Raw genomic sequence first — 21,865 nt, forward strand, 5'->3', positions numbered from 1 at the left:
AAAGAGGAAAGGACTCAAATAAATAAAATCAAGAATGAAAGAGGAGAGATCACAACCAATACTGCAGAAACACACACAATATTAAGAGAATATTATGAGCAGTTATATGCCAATAAATTGGGCAACCTGTAATAAATGGACAAATTCCTAGAAACATATAAACTACCAAAACTGAAATGGGAAGAAATAGAAAATTTGAACAGACCCATAATCAGTAAAGAATCAGTAACCAAAAACCTCTCAAAAAACAAGAGTCCAGGGCCAGATAACTTTCCAGGGGAATTCTACCAAACATTTAAAGAAGAGTTAACACCTATACTTTTGAAGCTGTTCCAAAAAACAGAAATGGAAGAAAATTTTCCAAACTCATTGTATGAGGCCAGCATTACCTTGATTTCAAAATCAGACAAAGACCCCACTGAGACTAATTTTGCTGATGAACATTGATGCAAAAATTCTCAACAAGATACTAGCCAACTGGATCCAGCAATACATTAAAAAAATTATTCACCATGATCAAGTGGGATTTATACCAGGGATACAGGGCTGGTTCAATATTTGCAAATTGATCAATGTGATATATCACATTAATAAAAGGACAAGAACCACATGACCCTCTCAATAGATGCAGAGAAAGCATTTAAATACAACATCCTCTCTTGATAAAAACCTTCAAGAAAGTAGGAATAGAAAGATCATACCTCAAGATCATAAAAGCCATATACAAAAGACCCACCACTAATATCATCCTCAATGGAGAAAAACTGAGAGCTTTCCTCCTAAGGTCAGGAACAAGACAGGGATGTCTACTCTCGCCACTGTTATTCAATATAGTTTTGGAAGTCCTGGACTCAGCAATCAGACAACATAAGAAATAAAAGGATTCTGAATCGGCAATGAGGAAGTCAAACTTTAAAGATTCCACCAAGGAGAGCTTGGGTGGCTCAGTTGGTTAAGTGTCCGACTTCAGCTCAGGTTATGATCTTGCAGTTTGAGTTTAAGCCCTGCATCAGGCTCTGTGCTGACAGCTTGCTCAGAGCCTGGAGGCTGCTCAGGATTCCATCTCCCTTTCTCTCTGCCTCTCCCCCACTCATACTCTGTCTCTGTCTCTCTCAAAAATAAATAAACATTAAACAAAAAAATTTTTTAAAAAGATTCCACCAAAAAACTGCTAAAACTGATCCATGAATTCAGCCAAGTCACAGGTTATAAAATCAAAGCATAGAAATCCGTTGCATTTCTATACACCAATAATGAAGCAGCAGAAAGAGAAATCAAGTAATTGATCCTATTTACAATTGCACTAAAAACCATAAAATACCAAGGAATAACCACAACCAAAGAGGTGAAAGATCTATACACTAAAAACTATAGAAAGCTTATGAAAGAAATTGAAGAAGACACAAAAAAATGGAAAAATATTCCATGCTCATGGATTGGAAGAAAAAATATTGTTAAAATGTCAATACTACCCAGAACAATCTACATATTCAATGCATTCCCTATCAAAATAACACCAGCATTCTTCACAGAGTTAGAACAAACAATCCTAAAATTTGTATGGAACCAGAAAAGGCCCTGAATAACCAAAGGGATCCTGAAAAAGAAAACCAAAGCTGGAGGCATCACAATTCCAGACTTCAAGATATATTACAAAGCTGTAATCATCAAGACAGTATGGTACTGGAACAAAAACGGATACTCAGATCAATGGAACAGAACAGAGAATCCAGAAATGGACCCACAAACGTATGGCTAACTAATCTTTGACAAAGCAGGAAAGAATATCCAATGGAATAAAAACAGTCTCTTCAGCAAGTGGTGTTGGGAAAACTGGACAGCAACATGCAGAAGAATGAACCTAGACCACTTTCTTACACCATATACAAAAATAAACTCAAAATGGATGAAAGACCTAAACATAAGACAGGAAACCATCAAAATCCTCAAGGAGAAAGCAGGCAAAAACCTCCTTGACCTCAGCCGCAGCAACTTCTTATTCAACATGTCTCTGGAAGCAAGGGAAACAAAAGCAAAAATGAACTACTGGGACCTCATCAAAATAAAAAGCTTCTGCACAGCAAAGGAAACAATCAGCAAAACTAAAAGGCAACTGACAGAATGGGAGAAGATATTTGCAAATGACATCTCAGATAAAGGGTTAGTATCCAAAATCTATAAAGAACTTATCAAACTCAATACCCAAAAAACAAATAATCCAGTGAAGAAATGGGCAAAAGACATAAATAGACATTCTCCAAAGAAGACATCCAGATGGCCAACTGACACATGAAAAAATGCTCAACATCACTCATCATCAGGGGAATAGAAATCAAAACTACAATGAGATACCACCTCATACCAGTCAGAATGGCTAAAATTAACAACTCAGGCAACAACAGATGTTGGCAAGGATGTGGAGAAAGAGGAGCCCTATTGCACTGCTGGTGGGAATGCAAACTGGTGCAGTTGGAAAAGTGTGGAGGTTCTTGAAGAAATTAAAAATAGAATTACCCTATCACCCAGAAACTACACTACTATGTACTTATCCAAAGGATATAGGTGTGCTGTTTTGAAGGGGCACTCACACCCCAATGTTTATAGCACTGTTATTGACAATAGCAAAAGTACGGAAAGAGTCCAAATGTCCATTGACAGATGAATGGATAAAGATGTGGTACACACACACACACACACACACACACACACACACACACTGGAGTATTACTCAGCAATCAAAAAGAATGAAATCTTGCCATTTGCAACAACATGGATGGGGCTAGAGTGTATTATGCTAAGTGAAATTAGTCAGAGAAAGACAAGTATCATATAACTTCACTCATATGTGGAACTGAAGATACAAAACAGATGAACATAAGGGAAAGGAAGCAAAAATAATATAAAAACATGGAGGGGGACAAAACATAAAAGACTTTTAAATATAGAGAACAAACTGAGGGTTGCTGGAGGGGTTGTGGGTAAGGGAATGGACTATTTAAATAGGTAAGGGGCACTAAGGAAGATTTGTTGGGATGAGCACTGGGTGTTATATGTAGGGGATGAATCACTGGATTCTACTCCTCAAATCATTATTGCACTATATGCTAACTAATTTGGATGCAAATTAAATAAACAAAAAATAAAAAACAAACAAGCATACTTTTCAGCGGGAATACTTCTGTTTGTTTACTAAGTTGTCATATGGGTATCTTGCCAAAGAAACTTCTTGGTTTTTGGACTCTATTAGATGGTTATGAAACTGTTTATGTTCTTGTTTACTTTTAAGGGAATAACTGCAGCAATGAGGAATGCAAGCCGAACATACCAAGATAGTGTAGTACAATCACAACTGAATACCAGGATGTGCTGACAGACAAGAAATCAATAACTGATGTATTGGTTAGAGGATGTTTTACGTTACAAAGTGTACGGACTAACATTTAAACATGAGAAATTTATTAAAGATGAATTTAAAAAATTGTGATTTTGAACCTAGGTACATTTTTGAAGATTAACCATGCCAATTACCTAATTCTTTTGTATAGATCATGAGGTGACTCCTAGATTTTAGGGAAATAGCTGCTTTTAAAAAATTTTTTTTTTCTTAATGTTTATTTATTCATGAGAGAGACAGAGAGAGCGTGAGTGGGGGAGAGGCAGAGAGAGAGGGAGACACAGAATCTGAAGCAGGCTCCGGGATCTGAGCTGTCGGCACACAGTCTGATGCGGGGCTCGAACTCAAGAACCGTAAGATCATGACCTGAGCTGAAGTCGGATGCTTAACTGACTAAGCCGCCCCGGAAATAGCTTCTTGATGTTTGATGTCTGAATTTAATCTCTATATAACAGATCTCCCACCAACCATGATTCTGGCTGCTAACAATATTTGATACCACAAATCAAGTTTGCCAAGGCACTCAAGTGACTCAAAATTGGTTAACAGTGGCAAATCAATATCTGACATATTACAGTATTATCTTTTCTATATTCTCACACTAAGGGCTGATTTGTGTTCTCACCCCTTCCATAACATGGGAGAACCCTCCTCATGTGACAGAAACTCTGTGTGTGAGGAACCATGAAGTAAAAAAGACAACCCATAGAATGGGAGAAAATACTTACAAATGATATATCTGATAAATGTCTTATTCCCAGAATATGTAGAGAACTCTTACAACTCAGTAACATAAAGATAAATAACCTAGTTTTAAAGTAGGCAAAGGACATGAATAGACATTTCTCCAAAAAATACACACAAAGTCCCAATAAGCACACAAAAAGATACTGAACTTCATGCAAATCAAAATCACAATAAGAAGCCACTTCATACCCAATGGAAGGCTATAGTGAAAAACAGGCAATAACAAATGTTGATAAGAATGTGGAGAAACTGGAATCCGCATTCATTGTGGGTGAGAATTGTAAAATGGTGCAGCCATATTGGAAAAGTTTTGTCATTCCTTGAAATTTAAACATGGAGTTACTATATGACCCAGCAATTCCATTGTTAGATATCTATCCAGGAGAAATGAAAACATATGTCCACACTTGTGTGGACATATAATTCTCAAAGCAGAATTATTTATAATAACCAAAAAGTGAAAACCACACAATGCCCATCAATTAATGATTGGATAAACAAGGGTATATCCATACAAGAAATTTTATTTGGTGACAAAAAGGAATGAAGTATTGATAAATTACACAACATTGATGAACCTCACTACATGCTAACCTCAATTATTCAAAATGAAAGATGCCAGTTGCAACAGATCGCATATTATATGATGATTTATATGAAATGTCTAGAATAGACAAGTCTGCAGACACATAAAGCAGATTACTGGCCTAGACCTGGAAGGGGTAGGGAGAGTAGGAATGGTGAATGATTGCTAATTGGTTCCTTTGGGGATGTGTAAAGGTTCTAAAATTAGATTATGGTGATGGTTGCACAAGTCTGTAAATATATTAAAAACCATTGACTTGTACAGTTTAAACAGCTGAATTTTATGGTTTGTAAATTATATCTCAATAAGGTGGCTAAAAAAGTGAACATAGTTTCAGGGACAATATGAAGTCGTTTCACATATATGAAACCAAGTTCCCAGAAAGGGGAAGGTGAGTAACAGATGGCTAAAAAACCTCTCACATTTAATGAAAACTATAAACCACACACCAGGAAGCCCAAGGAATCCCATGCAGAATAAATACACATATTTGCATCACAAACTGAGGTATATCACAGAAAAATTGCTTAAAACAAGGGATTAAGAGAAATATCTTAAAAGCAGCCAGAGAAGGGGAAAACCCATTACAAACAGAGGAATGTAGATAAAAATTATAGCAGACTTCTCAGCAGAAATATGCAAGAAAAAGTGAAATGACTCTATAAAATGCTGAAAGAATAAAAAATCAATTTAGAATCCTATATCCAGTAAAAATATTCTTCAAAACAAAAGCAAACTTTTAAATAAACAAAAATGGAGACTTTGTCACCTGCTACTTGAACTAGAAGAAATGTTAAAGTTCTTCAGGCAAAAGGAAAATGCTATCTGATGGAAAACTTGAATTTACACAAAGGAATGAAGAGTACCAGAAATGGTCAATATGTGAATATAAAATAATTTTTGTATCAATTTATTCATTTCTTCAGTGGTAACTGATCAAAGCAAAAATAAACAAAAAACAACAACAACAAAAGCACATCTTAACACATGTGGAAATAAAATGTACAACAAGGGCTCAAAGGACAAGAGAGGAAAAATGCAAGCATAATATTGTAAGAGTCTTACATATCTTATATAAGGTATGGTATAATATTATTTCAATGTAGATTGAATAAGTTAAAGAACAATATTGTAAATCTTAGAGCAACCATTAATAATTAGGACAAAGGGAAATAGCTTATTAACTACTAGTGGAAGTAAAATGGGCTTTTAAAAAACAACCCAAAAGAAGGCAGGAAAAGAAGAACAATGTAGATTTGGAAGTTCATCAAGAAGACATAAAAATACTAAATCTGCATGTGCCTAAAACAGAGCTTCAAAACATATGAAGGAAAAACTGATAGAAGTGCAAAGAGAAACGGACAAATGTATAGCTGGAGACTTCATTTCCCCTCTCCTAGTATTTGATACAAAAAATAGAAAATCATTAATGATATAGATGATTTGAACAATCCTACTAAACAACTGGATCTAATTTATATTTATAGTATGTTTAGCCCAACAACAGTAAAACACATTTTTTTTCAAGTGCACATGAAACATTTACTAAAATAGATCAAAAGCTGGGTCATATAATATGCTTCATCATATTTAAAAAGATTGAAATAATTATAGATCGCATTTTCTGAAAACATGGAATTATCTGAAATTATTTAGAAAATCCTAAAATATTTTAAAATCAAACAACAAAACATTCAAATTAAATAGGCTATGGGTAGGAGAAATCACACATTATAAAACATTTTGACCTGAATGAAAATTTTAAAATATGCCAAAATTTGTAGGATAAAAAGAATACTTAGAAGAAAATGCGTAATTTTAAATGCTCATGTTATAAAAGAAGAAAGTGCTAAAATCAATCTAAGTCTCCATATTAAGAAGCCAGAAAAAGGGTAGCAAATTAAATCAAAGTAAAAGGGAGGAAATCATAAATATAGGAGTTAAAAGTGATAAAGTAGGAAACAAAATAATAGTAACATAGAATAGATATTAGAAAATCAATAAAGCCTAATAAAACCTCTTTGGAAAATGACAAACTTGATAAACCTGTAGCCAGACCAGTTATGGGAGAAAGAGGGAGAGAGAGAGAAAAAGAAAAAAAAAAAATGACCATTAGTAGAAAAAAGACAGGACAATACCACAGATCTTGCAACCATTAAAAAAAATAAAGGAATATTACAGCAAAAAATAAACCAAATATAACAACATAGGTGAAAAGGACAAATTCTTTGAAAGTCATTAACAATAGTGACTCAAGAAAAAATAGAAAATCTGAGTAGCCCTATATATTCACTAAAGATTAGTAATTAAATTAATAATTAAAATAAAGATAAAAATCATTCATTAAAAGCTACCCACAAAAAAACCCAGGCTCAGATGGATTCACTAGTAAATTCTACCAAACATTTAAGAAAGAAGTAATACCAACTGTGTACAAACCGTTTCCAAAAAAGAGAGAACATTTCTCCACTTTTTTTTTTTTTGAGGCCAATGACAGTACAAGAAAACTAGTAACTGATACACCTCATTGAACATAGATGCAAAAATTCTTTTTTTAAATTAATTAATTTTTAAGTTTTTAATGTTTATTTATTTTTGAGAGAGATGAGAGACAGAGCATGAGTTGGGAAGGGGCAGAGAGAGAGAGGGAGACACAGAATCTGAGGCAGGCTGTAGGCTCTGAGCTGTCAGCACAGGGCCCAATGCGGGGCTTGAACTCATGAACCCTGAAATCATGACCTGAGCCAAAGTTGGATGCTTAACCAACTGAGCCACCCAGGAGCCCCAAATTCTTTTTTTAAAATTTTATTTATTTATTTTGGAAGACAGAGAGCATAAGCAGGGGAGGGGGAGAAAGAGAGAGGGAGAGCGCGAGAGAGAGTGGGTGCGCATGTGAGAATCCCAAGAAGGCTCTACACAAGGGGCTTGAACTCATGAACCCTGAAATCATGACCTTAGCTGAAATCAAAAGGCGATGCTCAACCAACTCAGCCACCCAGGTGCTGTAGATGCAAAAATTCTTAATGAATCCCAAAACACATCCCTTTGCATGTATATTCATAGGGATATATAATTTTTCATGAATCAAATGATACATTCAGGTATGTAATCTGCTTTTCCCCCTCAACATTTCATGGTTCTCTAAAATAAGTGTAGATATATATATATACATCTTTAGTTTTATGACTTCATAGATCCTACTGTATGTAGCAGAATTTACTTAACTAGTCATTGCTTCAAGGGCATTTAGGTTGCATCCAGTTTTTTCACAATTATAAATTAAATGGCAATAATTACCATATTTCACACAAATAACTTAACATCTATGAATGTTAATATTCTTTTCAAATATTTTTTAAATCAGTTCTACAGATTTGTGAGTGGAGAAAACTATTAACAAGAGTGGAAGTATTTTTATTTCCTGAGAAGGAAAACCTTTTTCTACTCTATTCACAATATTACCATGTGCACCTTTTAGAGTATGGGAGAGGGAACCTAAATCTTATTCCTCTCATCTGTTTAGCGCTTAAAAAAAATTTTTTTTTAACATTTATTTATTTTTGAGAGAGAGAGCAAGAGCGAGTGAGCAGGGAAGGGACAGAGAGAGAGAGAGAGAGAGAGAGGGAGACAGAATCTGAAGCAGGCTTCAGGCTCTGAGCTGTCAGCAGCACAGAGCCCAATATGGGGCTGGAACCCATGAGCCATGAGATCGTGACCTGAGTCAAAGTCAGCCACTTAACCAACTGAGCCACGCAGGTGCCCCCTGTTTAGCACTTTATATACAGAAGTGTCCCAAAGCAGAGTTGTGACCTATGCATTCTTGGAGCAGGTTAAAGTAGTGGAAGGTCTTAGGTCTGAGTCTTCTCTGCACTGATTTTACTGTTTTTCACCTGAGCCCCTCCCCCATCACTTGGTGCACCCCTCCTCCATCATGTTTTCCTCTGAGTACCCCAGGCCCATCACAGTGCCTCCTGGCTGAGCTCCACTCAGAGTGCGTCTTGTTCTCTCATGGCTTTTTCTCTAGTCCCTCTGAGTTTTGTGAGTGAAGATGTTGCCCTGTGTTCTACCTTTGGAGCCTTGAGAAGTGATCCATCTGGCTAATCAGATGTATTAACTGGTACTGTGCTAGTAGAGAACAGTAACATTTTCATGTGTGAATAACCCAAATAACACTTATCAAAGGCAAAATGAGACTAAAGCCTTATTGCCAAGGGAGGCCAATGGGGAATTTCAAGCATCCTGTTAGGCAGTTGATGGCATTATCACCAAGCAAAGGGGGGACTTTGCATCTTCAGGCCACACTATTGAGGGAGGTGCCAGCTTCTCTCCAGCCCAGTATCATAGCAAGTATTCAGAACTTATGAAATTGATCTCATTTTCAAACAGAAGACCCAATCGTTGGGGCTGATGCTAAAAGGTATAGATATGAAACGGGGCTAAAGGCAGAAGGTACAGATTTTCACTTCTTTCCTTGCATCACTCATTGTTTTTCTTGGTATTTACCATACAATGACTGTTCAACATTCATTAAAACTTAGCGTCACATATCCTGCCAAGGTAAAGTTCCCAAGAAATGCAACTAAGTAATAGAAAGAAGTTTCTATTAGGTTTGTAACAATCATGGCTCTTGAAGGTCTTGGGATAAGGTGACATTATGACGAAACATTGCAGGTTATTATCAGCTATAAGTTCACCTGCTGGACAGAAGGAAAATAAAAATAACAGGACACACTGAAGCAATTCAGAACTTGGAAAAACAACATGCTGAAGAATTGTCAGGACTGGATTTAGAACACAGCTCTCTAATTATATGCAGCCTCCCTTTGTTAGATGTATAAAACCACTGTGGTCCATCACAGGGAAACTAAGATTGACACAATTACTGCTTCCGGAGATTTACCTGACAGTACCTTGATGCCTGTTAGGTGTTTATTTTCATAATACTGGGGCGACAAAAAAATAAGACAAGTTCTGTTCTCTACTTCAGAGTTTACTTGGAGAGAGGTGGGGAAAATATAATAAATCCTGGGGTAAAGGTGTATATAAAATGTTGTCAGAGACAATGGAAACTCATCCAATTACAGATCATAGAATGGCCAGAAGTTCCTTTCTGAGCTTTGAGTTTCAGTAAGGAAACAATTGCAAAATGGCATAAACTCTCTAAAATGTTATATGGCAACACTTATCAAGAGATTTTAAGATGTTCCTATCTGGTCAAAATGACTCAGACTAATTCCTTTTATGGAAATAAGTAGATGCAAAAAAGATCAGTATATCAAAATGCACACCTCAGAACTGTTTATTATACTGAAAAGAAACAAATGGAATGTCCAATAATTGTGGAACGTTTAATGAGTTATGGCACATCTATATAGGATATATTTTGCTGTTGTGATAGTTTTTAAAAATTGTTAACTGGTTTGGGAAAGTACTTAAGACACTAAAAAAAATGGAGGCTATATGATCACATTATTATAAAAGAAAATATATGGGAAATGATCAAATGGCTGAAGGAAATCATGCTACCCTCAAAAAAGGGGAAAGTATTAACAAAATACAGAATGAGAGCTAATACGAAGGAAATGTCATTAATCTCTGACTTTAAATAGAGTAAATCCAGTGGTGTTTTCTGTGCCTTGCACATCATCTCAGCAATGTTCTCAAAGAGGCTCTTAAGCTTCTAAGCTCTTAGGTTTTTTTCTCATTTAGTTTAAAAAAAAAAAAAAAGTCTGTTACAGGCCTGCTTATCTGCAACTGGGCATGTTTCCAAGTTCACATATATATATATTTCTAGAATGACGTGGGAAAACTGGAACCAGAATGACTGTTTAAAAGCCCTCCTGTAGAAGTTATAAGAAGTATTTTGAAATCAACAATCTTTCTTTTTCTTTTTTAAACAAGTGTTACTTTTTCCTTTTAAACCGTTTTCAGTGGGAAGCTAAACTAGATAATGAATTCGTGATAGAGTGTAATTGCTGTTATTTTCTTTCAGATGCTATGAAAAGTGTAAGGATGTGTACCTCCTAATAGAAAGAAGGAATAACATTTGTGAAGTGAATAACTGGCAAATTTAGACAGGGTTTCTCAACCTTGGCACTCCTGCCATTTTGGGCTGTACAGTGCTTATTGTGGGGGCTGTCCTGTGCACTATAGGATGTTTAGCAGCATCTCTGGCTCCTACCCACTGGATGTAGGAGCATTCCCTCCCCAGCGGTGACAAGAAAGGTCTCTAGACATGGGCAATCTGCCCTTTCACTGATTTGGACAAACTGGCAAAATTTGTCAACTGAATGAACATGGCTTTTGAGCATGTATGTATTCCATGCACGTACACACATGCATACACATATACGGCATATTACCTTTTTTCTTCTGGATTTGGGTGCTTTCAGGTTTAAAAAAACATGAAGCGTGGCAATCTGAGCTCTGAGATTCCATTTTCTCTTTTTGAAGTGGACAAGTTAATGAATGACACTCTCTAATGTGTTTCTTCCTAATACAGTCAGAACCAGGCTCTGAAAAGCATAACTTCATTTCATAAAGTTGTTTTCCTGGCTAATTAATTTGCAAGAAGGCATAAAAGGTAATAAACACTTTATTGCCTGTAGATCTCTATGGATCTCAAAAGCTTTACAACGCAAGAAATACTTCCTCAAATATTTCAACACACAATAAAAGGGAATTATCAGTAAAGACTTTCTACAATCATCACTAACACAACCCCCTTTCCCTGCCTCCAATTCAGTAGGTCCTTCCTTGCTGAGAATAAAGGATGGAGAGAAAGAAAAGTACCAGAAGACTGAGGGGGTTAAAAAAGGAGCGTGTTCAGGTTGCCTAACGTCTTATCAGGTAACAAATAGTCCTTGAGCACTTCCTACATGCCAGGCACATGGCAAAGTGCTGCAAAGAAGATTCAGGGAAGCAAACAAGGGTGTCTTTTAGGAGTTTAGAGTTTAGTAGGCAAGATGAAAGAAATTAATGCATAAAAACAACAACTAGAAAAGATGGATGGTTTTAGATAAAACCTATGTGAGTTTATGGTTTCCAGCATGCAGGACTGAGAAAAAACAGTGCTTGTGCTGGGCCTTGAAGGCTAAGAAGGATTAAAAACACGTGGAGCTGGGCAGCAGAGGAGGAAAGGTGTTCAGGTAATGAGGTCACACGAGTAAAGTGAGACCAGAATGACAGGCCTGTTAACTGTGAACAGTGCTGATGGGCTGGAGAAAGGTGGGCCTGAATGCCAGGCAGAGTGGAGTTTTTATTCTACAGCCAGTGAGAGGCTATTGACAAACCTCAAGCAGGGAAGTGACAGGATTGCCCACTTCAGCAGGATCTACCCAGCTGCTCCTGGGGACACTAGGGCTGTCTGAATGTTGAATTATAGCTGTAGTGTTTCAAGTTCCCTCGAGATCATAAATGTGCGGTACAGGCAATAAGTTAACACAATTTATCAATTATCTTTATTTTACTTTTAAAATGCTGCTAGTTTTTGTCATGTTGGCAACAGGGTCTAACGTGAGGCCAGTTAACTAACATAAAGGTATGCAAAGTGCCTGGCTCATGGGAGAAATCCCCTCCAACATCCCCAATGCCAACCATCTTTGGTTGACTAGAAAGACTAGAAAGACTTCTTGCCTGTGTTTGGAAGAATATAAGGTAGCAGAAACCAACTTTCTAGCCTTTTTCCAAATAGTCAGTGGAGGAGTCATGAAGAGAGGTCCAGAAAAAACTTTTTGAACAGGAGAGAATTAATTTCCTGGGTCAGGTGGATCTTTAACATCTACCACAGTATGTCTGTAAGACACACATACAGCATAGTATGCTCAGTTCCAGTTCTGGGAATACTGAAAGAATGCTGTATTAAAATAATGCATCAGGCAGTTAATTCTTTCAATTTCCATGGGGACTAATCTGCCTTTTGGAGGAACAACTTCTTTTTGCTACAAAATCTTACCTTGGCTCGAGCCTGCCTACTGCATTTTCCCATTCCAAACTGCGTTCTACTATGGGCAGCCAAGTACACATGATGACTGCCCAGTTGTAGGTCAGAATCCCCATTTTCTGGGGGCCAATGAGTGAAAACTGCTGACACAGAGACATAAAACTCTATCAAAGGATAGTATCAGATCCTCACCAAATCAGGATCAGATTTGGCTGCACATTACTTGGGAATGCAAAATAACAGTGGCTTATACAACATAGTTTATTTCTTTCATGTAAAAGAAGCATTACAGGGACAGATCTTAGTTCATGGCTTTCATCTTCAAGGTCAGTTGGTATTACAAAGCACAGGCTAGAATTTCAGCCACCGTGTCCACATTCCAAGAAACAAAAGAGGAAACACCACCAGAGAGCTTCTTGTAAGATTCACCTCACATATCATTGGCCAAACTAGTCACATGGCCAGCTGTCATCTTTGAGGGGGGTATGCTGCTGGTCCTCACAAAATGGAGGATTCCATAACAAGGGAAGATGGGAGGACTGATCCTGAGTAGAGAAGTAACAGCCTCTCCCAGTCAGACCAACCCTGTGAGATGTTGGGATTTGCCTTATCCTAGTTCTCAAAGACTGCACATACCTTTACCATTTCTTTTTTTTTTTTTTTTAATTTTTTTTTTCAACATTTTGGGATTTGCCTTATCCTAGTTCTCAAAGACTGCACATACCTTTACCATTTCTTTTTTTTTTTTTTTTTTTTTTAATTTTTTTTTTCAACATTTTTTATTTATTTTTTTGGGACAGAGAGAGACAGAGCATGAACGGGGGAGGGGCAGAGAGAGAGGGAGACACAGAATCGGAAACAGGCTCCAGGCTCCGAGCCATCAGCCCAGAGCCTGACGCGGGGCTCGAACTCACGGACCGCGAGATCGTGACCTGGCTGAAGTCGGACGCTTAACCGACTGCGCCACCCAGGCGCCCCACCTTTACCATTTCTATTCCTGCTGAGCACAGAAGAATAAAGATTGAGTTTGGCAATGGCAAGAGAGAGATTAGACTTCTTAAGGCTGGTTAGCCTGGGGATAGGTGGTGAACTCTCAGTTGTGTGGTAGATAAATCAGTTTCCTTGTGGGCCTTCGCCCAAAAACCCAAAGACTCTGTCTGTCCCCAGCTTCATTATTTATTCCATAAACAAAGGTTTGACTCATGGATAGGAAATATGTGGCACAAGTGCTATCTCCTGCTCCTCCTCCTCCTTTCCTTAGGGCAGCATTCTTCCCTGTTGGGCTGGAAACAGGACCTTAGAATCCTTCTCAACATATTGTTCCTGGCAGTTACTCTAGTACAAAAGACTTGGCATTAGTGTTTAAATATACTAGCCATCGTTAACTGCTTGTGGGAATTTTCACTCTGACAGAATCTCTGGGTATAATTCTTTACTTCATAGGAATAAATCTCTTATAGTGGAATTTTACATGCATCCACAGGGGAGAAAATTACTTAATATATAGTCTTGGCATTCTTCAGATTTCACCACTAAGTGACCACAATCACTCACATAGATGGACATGTTCTACATCTGATCTTTTGATTTTTTTACCTTACTGGATGATGAATTTCTCAAGGGCAAGAACTATATTTTACCATTTTTGTATCCCCAAGGTGCCTGGCTCAGTACACTTCTGAGAAATATTTTATCAATAAATGAATCACCTACCTTGGTCAAGGTCAAGTGGCTATCAAAGCAAATACTTCCCCAATAGCTGGTTACATTGTAGACTACTTACCTTCAAGTACTAGGGAGAGGCCTTATCTACAGTGGAGGTCACTAGAAAATAAGAGGGTGACAGGAAGAGCGTTGGTGGTACCACAGACAAAGGGTCTTGGTTTTTCCATAATTGCCTCACAAATGTTGAGTAACTAACACAGAAACCTGGTTACCAAGTGATAAGGAAAGGGCAGATATACTGAGAAGGTTTTTTTCCCCCAAGACTCTACCCATTTTTCTTCTTTTGACCAAAGTCCAGGCCACTAACTTGGCTCAGTGTTTTCTGTATTCTAGGAGGTGATTCAGGGCATTGTGCAAGTGACTGATCCATATTTCATGGATACAAGTGTGACTGAAGACCTGATTCAATTAAGGTAGCTTATTCTCAGTTTTTTATAAGTAGATTTTATAGATTAATACTAATACCAATCACGTTTTAAATACTGTGGTTCCATTGAAAATTTTGTTCAAAAAAAGCTACTACTCCTAAAAAAAAATTTAAGAGCACTGACTTAGCTGGTTCACCCAAGTTCCATATTTAACTCTTCACAATGACTACAATCTTAAATAGTCATCGTAGCAAAAGCTGAAGGAAAGAAAAATGCCCAAATGATTGTTTTTGCTTAAAGAGCAGGGTGTGGGTTATGAGTAGATGCAGGTTGATATTTTCTCAAAACTGACTGAGTTGAGGACAGGGGTTTTGGCTTGCAGTGCTCATCTTTTCTCTCTCCCTCTGGCCCAATCCTGGGCTAGATTTACCCTACTGAGGAAGTGTCCTTGCATTTAGATTCCCATGTGGCACAATGTCAAAGATGCTGTGGCTAACTGCACATGTTATTTCTGCATACGCTTCTCTTGCTTCTCTTCAACTTTCTTGTGTGTCTACTTACTCTGGTCAGAAGGGTGGTGCCCACAGAAATAAGGCTCCCCTCTCTTCTTCAAGTCTAGAGCTAGTCCTAAGCAGTCACTGCCAGCTTCCTTCAAAAAGAATAGAAAAGGAAAGAAGCAACACTAGAATCTCTTTTTCACTCCAAAGCTTTGCAGATTTCTTCTCTCATTATTCTAACCTGCTTCTCTCCTCCCTTCCTGCTCAGTGATACCTACTGGTGGGGGCAGGAGGTGTTGGGGTGGATACAACTGAGAGGGGACCTTATAGACTTCACAGTAAGAACCAAGGTTCAAATCTGATTACACCTTTTCTCAGTAGTCTGATCTTGGGTTTAATTATCAGAAAGTGTCTTGATTTGTAAAATGTGGGAAACAGCATAGGCTGAGGATGTAAAAAAAAAAAACAGTACAGAGCATGGCTTCTAACAGATGTTCAATAAATGACACATTTCATTATCATCTTGGTATCACCTTGCTTCTGCAACCTCTTCTAAAGTCTCATTGTGTGTCAAAGAGGAGGTAGCTCTCTGTGGAGGAGGTATGTTTGTGTTGAGGTATGTGTGTGTTGGGAGGGGCAGGGGGCGTGACACTCAGGTAAATCACTGGTGAGGATTTAGCACTAGGTCTGGGCCTGTTGTTGACCAAAAGTCACACTTCTGAATAAGCCCAACAGGTGCACTCCTAAAGGGAACATAGCAGGAATGTCAAAGACGGGATGGGGAAGGTGGGGAACCAAAAAACCTCTGCTGACCAGTGGCTGTCCATCCTTTGGCCAAAAATCTGTGGCTATCTCTACCCCTAGTCCTGTCTTCCCTCACCTCCAGAGGCTCTTTTCAGTTAACACTCCCGAATGACCTGCCAGCACAGTAAGCTTGCAGATGGCACTCTGTCTCTCCTATTAACCCTTTCAAGCCATATCATTAATATAAATACTAAAAATTCTGCAATTAAATGAAAAGTATTTAATATGCATGAGTGGATATGCCATACACATATGGTTCAGTATTTGGGTGCTTATAATGTCCAAATTATAAAACAGCAATCAGAGCAGACAATATGGTAACCCCTGTCCCAATTTTCATCCATCTTACCCACACACTGTGGCCTTGAAAATGTGAATATACGCATTCACTGACTTGCAGTTATGTCCCAAACTTTCCTGCGAAGCAAGACGGTCAGAACTGCTTTAATAAAGAGCATTATTGTGTCTTGTTGCTCTTTACCCACCTTTTCAGGTCTGCAGTTCATTGGAACTTCTTCCCTTTACAGTTCCTTTCTCATCCTGTCAACATCAGCACTTTGATGCCATTTATTTTCCAAGGACATCTGCTACTGATCCCAACAAATGGCATTAATCCAGTTCAGAGCATTAACTGGATAACACGTTGCTGATGCTACATAAGTGTTAGTTCCCTTACTCTTTTCCTTCCCTTTTAGTACTTGCAACTGTCACTAACTAGTACTGAGACGTGGAGCAAATCAAGGCACTTAATCTTTCGCGACTTCAGTCCCCTTATATATAAAATTAAGAAGGTTGTGCCAGATTTTTCTGTGCTCAAAACCATTTTTTCCCTGAGTCTCCTCGTGCCTTCTTCATTGACTACTTGGAAAAAGAGTGGGGAGCTTATTTCTGCCACCTTATGCTCTTGAGGCAAGAAGGTCTTTCTGGGGTGTCGGGAGGGAATGGAGCCCTCGATTTCCTGAACGTCTGCTGTGAGCCAAGCACTCTAACATGCCTCAGGTCAAACTGGTCGCGGCAGGACACAACCCGACAGCATTCAAAAGTAAAGAAAGATAAGTGGTGTTATCTGTCTCTACTTCACATTAACTTCCTAGAAACTCAAAGCACTCTGCAGCTAACTCAACATTAATGTAACCCAGGGGGCCCCAAGAATTATTTCACCGCTTAATACAAGGCCACTAAGTTCTGGCAAACATCAACAAGTGAGAAGTCCCAAATCAACATCCAGTTTCCTTTTTAATGCTTAAGAGAAGAAAAAGAAAGAAAGAAAGAAAGAAAGAAAGAAAGAAAGAGCTTTCCCCCCGCCCCCTGCCGGGTGTGAGCCACGCAGGCTCCATCACCCCAGGGCGGCGGCCGCGACCCCAGGCCTCCTCCACCCCGTGCCCCCCGCCCTCCCCTCCGGCTCCTGGTCTGCGCCCCCGCTCGCTCCGGCCCCTTTGCGGACTACCGGGACCCGGCCGGGCCCAGGGCGGCGCAGGCCCGCCACACACACCTCTCGTCCCAGCGTTAGGCCCGAGGGAGGTGGAGGACGCGGAGACCGGGAGGGTAAGGACACCGAGGCGCTAAGCTTCCAACGGCGTGGACTGCGGCTCCTCACGCCTGCCTGCGTGAGGCGCGGCCCCAGGTCCCGACCCCACATTCGCGCGCGGCCGCGCCGGCACGGGACCTCCCTCTTCGGCCGCCGATCTGCTTCCAGGGCAGAGGGAAGAGGCGGCGACGGGGCGGGGCGGGGGCTGCGGCGGGGGAGGGCGCCCGAGCATCCTCGCGGGCAGCACCGCGCCTCGCTGCGCGGGGCTTGAGGGCCGTGCCCACGTCCGCCCGCCAGCTCTTCCGCCCCGCGCGGACACGCGTCTCCCCCGCTTGAACCGGAACCTCTTGCGGAGGCCAGCGCCGCCGCCGGGGACCCGGGGGCCGACCGGGAAGCGCAGGGGGGAGGCGGCCTGCGCGGCGCCGCCCGCCATGGCCGCGGCGGGGTGAGCTAGGCTCGGCGGCCGCAGTCGCGCGGACCCGAGCGCTCCTCCGCCGCAGACAGGCCCGCCGGGCCAGGGCGGGCGCGCGCGAAGGCCGAGGGAGAGCCTGGGGAGCCGGGGCCGCCGCCCGCTCGTCGCCGCCGCCGCCACCGCCCATGGCGAGGCCCCGCCGCCGCCGCCGCTGCTGCTGACCCGGGGGCCGGCCGCGGCTTCCGCCCCCTCCCGCGGCGGCGGGCGGGCGGGCCTCCCCTTCACGCCCCCGCCGCCCGCGCCCCGCGCCCGGGGACGGGGAGGAAGGCGAGAGCAGCAGGAGTCGGGGGGCCACCGAAGATGGGGAACACTACCTCGTGCTGCGTGTCGTCCAGCCCCAAGCTCCGGAGGAATGCCCACTCCCGACTGGAGTCCTATCGGCCCGACACGGACCTGAGCCGCGAGGACACGGGCTGCAACCTGCAGCACATAAGCGACCGGGAGAACATCGACGGTGAGTGCGGGCGAGTCCGGGTGGCGGGGCGGGGACCTCGCTGAGCCCCCTTCTGACGTCCCCGCACCCCGCCTGCATCCGCGGTGCTCTGCCTGCACAACCGGGCGTCTGTATGGCCGAGGCTGCTTTTGCTTTCTCAGCCTGCTTCTGTAACCAGGGCAGGACGATGTCTTCGTCTCCGTAACCCGGGAGCTCGGGGTCCTCCAGACCCCGAGTGGCCCTCTCGGATGTACCCCCGAGTGAGCGGCGGGGAAACTTTGCCAGCGGGCGGCTCGGGAGTACCGTGGGGGCAGAGGGGCGCAGGTCGCGAGGTGACAGGAGCTGGCCCTTGTCCAGACTTGAGCGGCCAGTTCTGGGGCGGGGGCGGCCCGAGAGCCTGCGTTCCAGGCACTGTCTGAACGTAGCTACAAGCCAAGTTGTGCACGATCAGAGCTCGTTTGTCCTTTAAAAGGCGAAGGGAATGGATGATCCTTGGTGTAAATGAGGAAGGAGTGAATCCCATTTTGGAATCAGTCTCTACCTAGAGTTAGTTAACAGGGTTGGCATGTATCAGCTTTCCCCGGAAACTTATAAATTGACCCCAATTGGCAGTTCCCTATGTCAGTTAAAAACTTAAAAAAAAAAAAAAAAAGGTTTTTTTTTTTTTTGGGGGGGGGGCGTGTAGGATTGGATAGCTTCACACGAATAATTAAAAAAACACAAAAAACAAAACTAGATTATTATTAGAATGGTTTGGAGACAGCTTTGGGTTGTCACCCAGTTTTTCCTTGGGGTAGAATTACAGTCCTATAGATTTCTGATTGAGCTGAGTGGCGTTTGGTTTGGACTAGTGTTTGTAAAGGAAGTTAAAGGATTCATCACTGTACCTAGTAATGTTTATGTATTTTATTGGTCTCAGTATATTTGTTAATACTAAGTTATCCTTAAGCTGCGTGGCTTAATATCTATGGATAGGTAGTTTATGCATTATGCTTGAAACACAGTTTACATAATTTTCGACTTAAAAAATGTGAAATTGGTAACATATTCTTATGACAATGTGATTATTTCTTTTTTTTTAAACCCCCAAATCTCACAGTTGATGTAGTTGAACAAAGATGAAAAATTTTTTTGTTGAAATGAATTGACACAACTCTGTCACAAGTCATTCTTGACAGCTTTGGGATGTAGAATTTCCTCTAGCGTGGAAAGCCAAATTTAAACTGCTAAAGGAAAGAATTTTCTTACTGTTTAGCCTCTTTTAATTTCTTCTAAATAGTAATGTCATCTCTACTGGACAGCAGTTTTATTAAATGAATACCATATATTAAAGGGACTAATATAACATCTGGTTTATAGTAGACATTTAGTAAATTAGGGTTCCATATGGTATTTGTAGTGTAGTTATATTAGATTTCCATTATCTTAACCTATTATTTAGATGTCTTTGCCCTATAGTTCTACTTTAATTTTATGCATTTAAAGGCATCTAGTAGAATATTAAGGTCTGGTCTGTCTTGATCACTGGTATGATCTAAGCAGCTGAAAGAAATGTCATTTCTAGTGTATAGTAAAGATTTAGTAAGTATTGTATTTTAAAGGAGTGAATGAATGAATGAGTTTATTATAGAAAGCTATTACCCAGTCTTATACAATGCTGACAGGCAAAAACATTTGGAAATAATTTCTCCGTGTTGTGCACTATTACTGAGAAGAGGCTTTATGTTTTAGATAATGAATTAAAAAATAGAGATGAAAGAAAGATTCATACTTCTTAAAGGCAAGCTATATATTATTGACTATAATAAGGAAATGGAGAAAAATAGTAATTATAACCATTTATTTGGCACTAAGTATTGGAAGGATTTTGCCAAAGGAAAATAGAATAGTATTGTGTGTTCTTTCATTTGAAAGAAAACTAGGTTTTGGCCATCAAGTCATTTTTGAGAAAACATATGGAAGATTACCACCTCTTGTTTTGGAAGTTCAGGATAGTGTAAGAGACTCTGGGGCAGTTTAAGAAGATTTCTAATCTAGGTTAGTAGTTTCTTCCCATCCCAGAATTCACCCCAGATGATGCTAGTTTAAATCCAGATATACGAATTCACTATTTAAACAATACTCTCTTTGTCTCTCCCGTTCAATAAGTAATACTTATAGGATTTACCTATCCATAGTTCTCAATGTTGGTTTCAATTACACCAGAGATCTAGGCGTGGGCGTTGGCATTAATATGTTTAAAGCTCTCCAGGTAATTCTAAGATGCAGGTAGGATTGAGAATCCCAGGCTGGATAAGTCTTGAAAGTGTTACCTGTTGTTCGGTGGCATTTTCCATAGATATTCATTCAGTATCAGAAGCTGGGAAAAGAGAACAGATTTAAGTAGCATATAGAAATAGATACAGATTTTAAGTTCTGAATTATATTGCTAGATGATTAGTGAACACTCTAAAACCACAGCTGAAACATTCTTGATTCTGGTATGTAACAAAAGCTGAAGTGTTTAGATACCATCTTTATATCCCTTAAGACATCTCAGACAACTAGACTTGAAAAGTTCAGAGAAGTTCATGGGGCTTCTGTGATAGGTCAGCTTCTTAAAATCACAGAGACATGAGGTATGAATCCATGTTTTCCTTGCCTAAAACACACAATGGGTAATATTTGTCCTGTACTGTTTTAGTGACTGAGTTAGGGCAGTTAGGCTTCTATGACACCTACCAGCAACTTGCCCTGTACTCAGTACCTTAGTGTTAGATTATTCATATTTTTGGAATAATACATATTAGACTCATCATCTCTGTAGATATTATTTCTCATAAAATTATTCTGAGACTGAGAAATAACAGAAAGACTTAATGACAGTGACAGTAATAATTGCACTCCTTATATATTGTGTACTCTGTGTCAGATGCTGCTCTAACTGCTTGATATCTATTCATTCTTTTAGTACTCACAATAACCCTGTGGATAGTATTAACTTTAAGACAAAAGAATGAGGCAGAGAGAGGAGAAATGACTTGCCCAAAGTCATACAGCCAGTACATGACACATGGAAACTTCCCATTGTTGCTTGGATAGCCTGGGGCAGGTTGTCTGTCTTTGCAGTCATAGCCACAGTTTCTCAGAGGAAATATCATCTATCTGCAATAGAGTGCCCTTCTCTAATTAGATTATTTCTGTGGGAGGAGAGAAAGAGGGGTGGATTTAAAGAGAATTTGAGATTTGATGAGACCGAGGAAAGTAGAACAGGATGCCTGTAACATCTGTACCAAAGTGTCAATTTAGGGTTTTGCCTCAAAATGATTGCTAGCAGTTTCATCCTTTGTAGATCAGTTGTCTTCTTTGACAAGCCAATTTCTCTATTAT

The 21,865-nt window shown here is 40.2% G+C and overlaps 1 protein-coding gene across 4 annotated transcripts in view; it reads left to right on the top strand.

Moving 5' to 3' along the window:
• CCNY (cyclin Y) overlaps positions 1-21,865 on the top strand; it is a 313,729-nt gene that overhangs the window by 65,696 nt on the left and 226,168 nt on the right. The window contains exon 1 of one of the 4 annotated variants that reach the window (XM_007092788.2): positions 18,258-18,517. The exons of the other annotated variants lie outside the window; for them this stretch is intronic. Coding sequence (XP_007092850.1) covers positions 18,364-18,517 — 154 coding nt within the window. The 5' untranslated portion in view covers positions 18,258-18,363. Of the gene's footprint in view, positions 1-18,257; positions 18,518-21,865 lie in introns of those variants that run through there. 4 annotated transcript variants of the gene reach the window in all.

The sequence above is a fragment of the Panthera tigris genome, chromosome B4 (assembly GCF_018350195.1).
Source record: "Panthera tigris isolate Pti1 chromosome B4, P.tigris_Pti1_mat1.1, whole genome shotgun sequence".
NCBI lineage: Eukaryota > Metazoa > Chordata > Mammalia > Carnivora > Felidae > Panthera > Panthera tigris.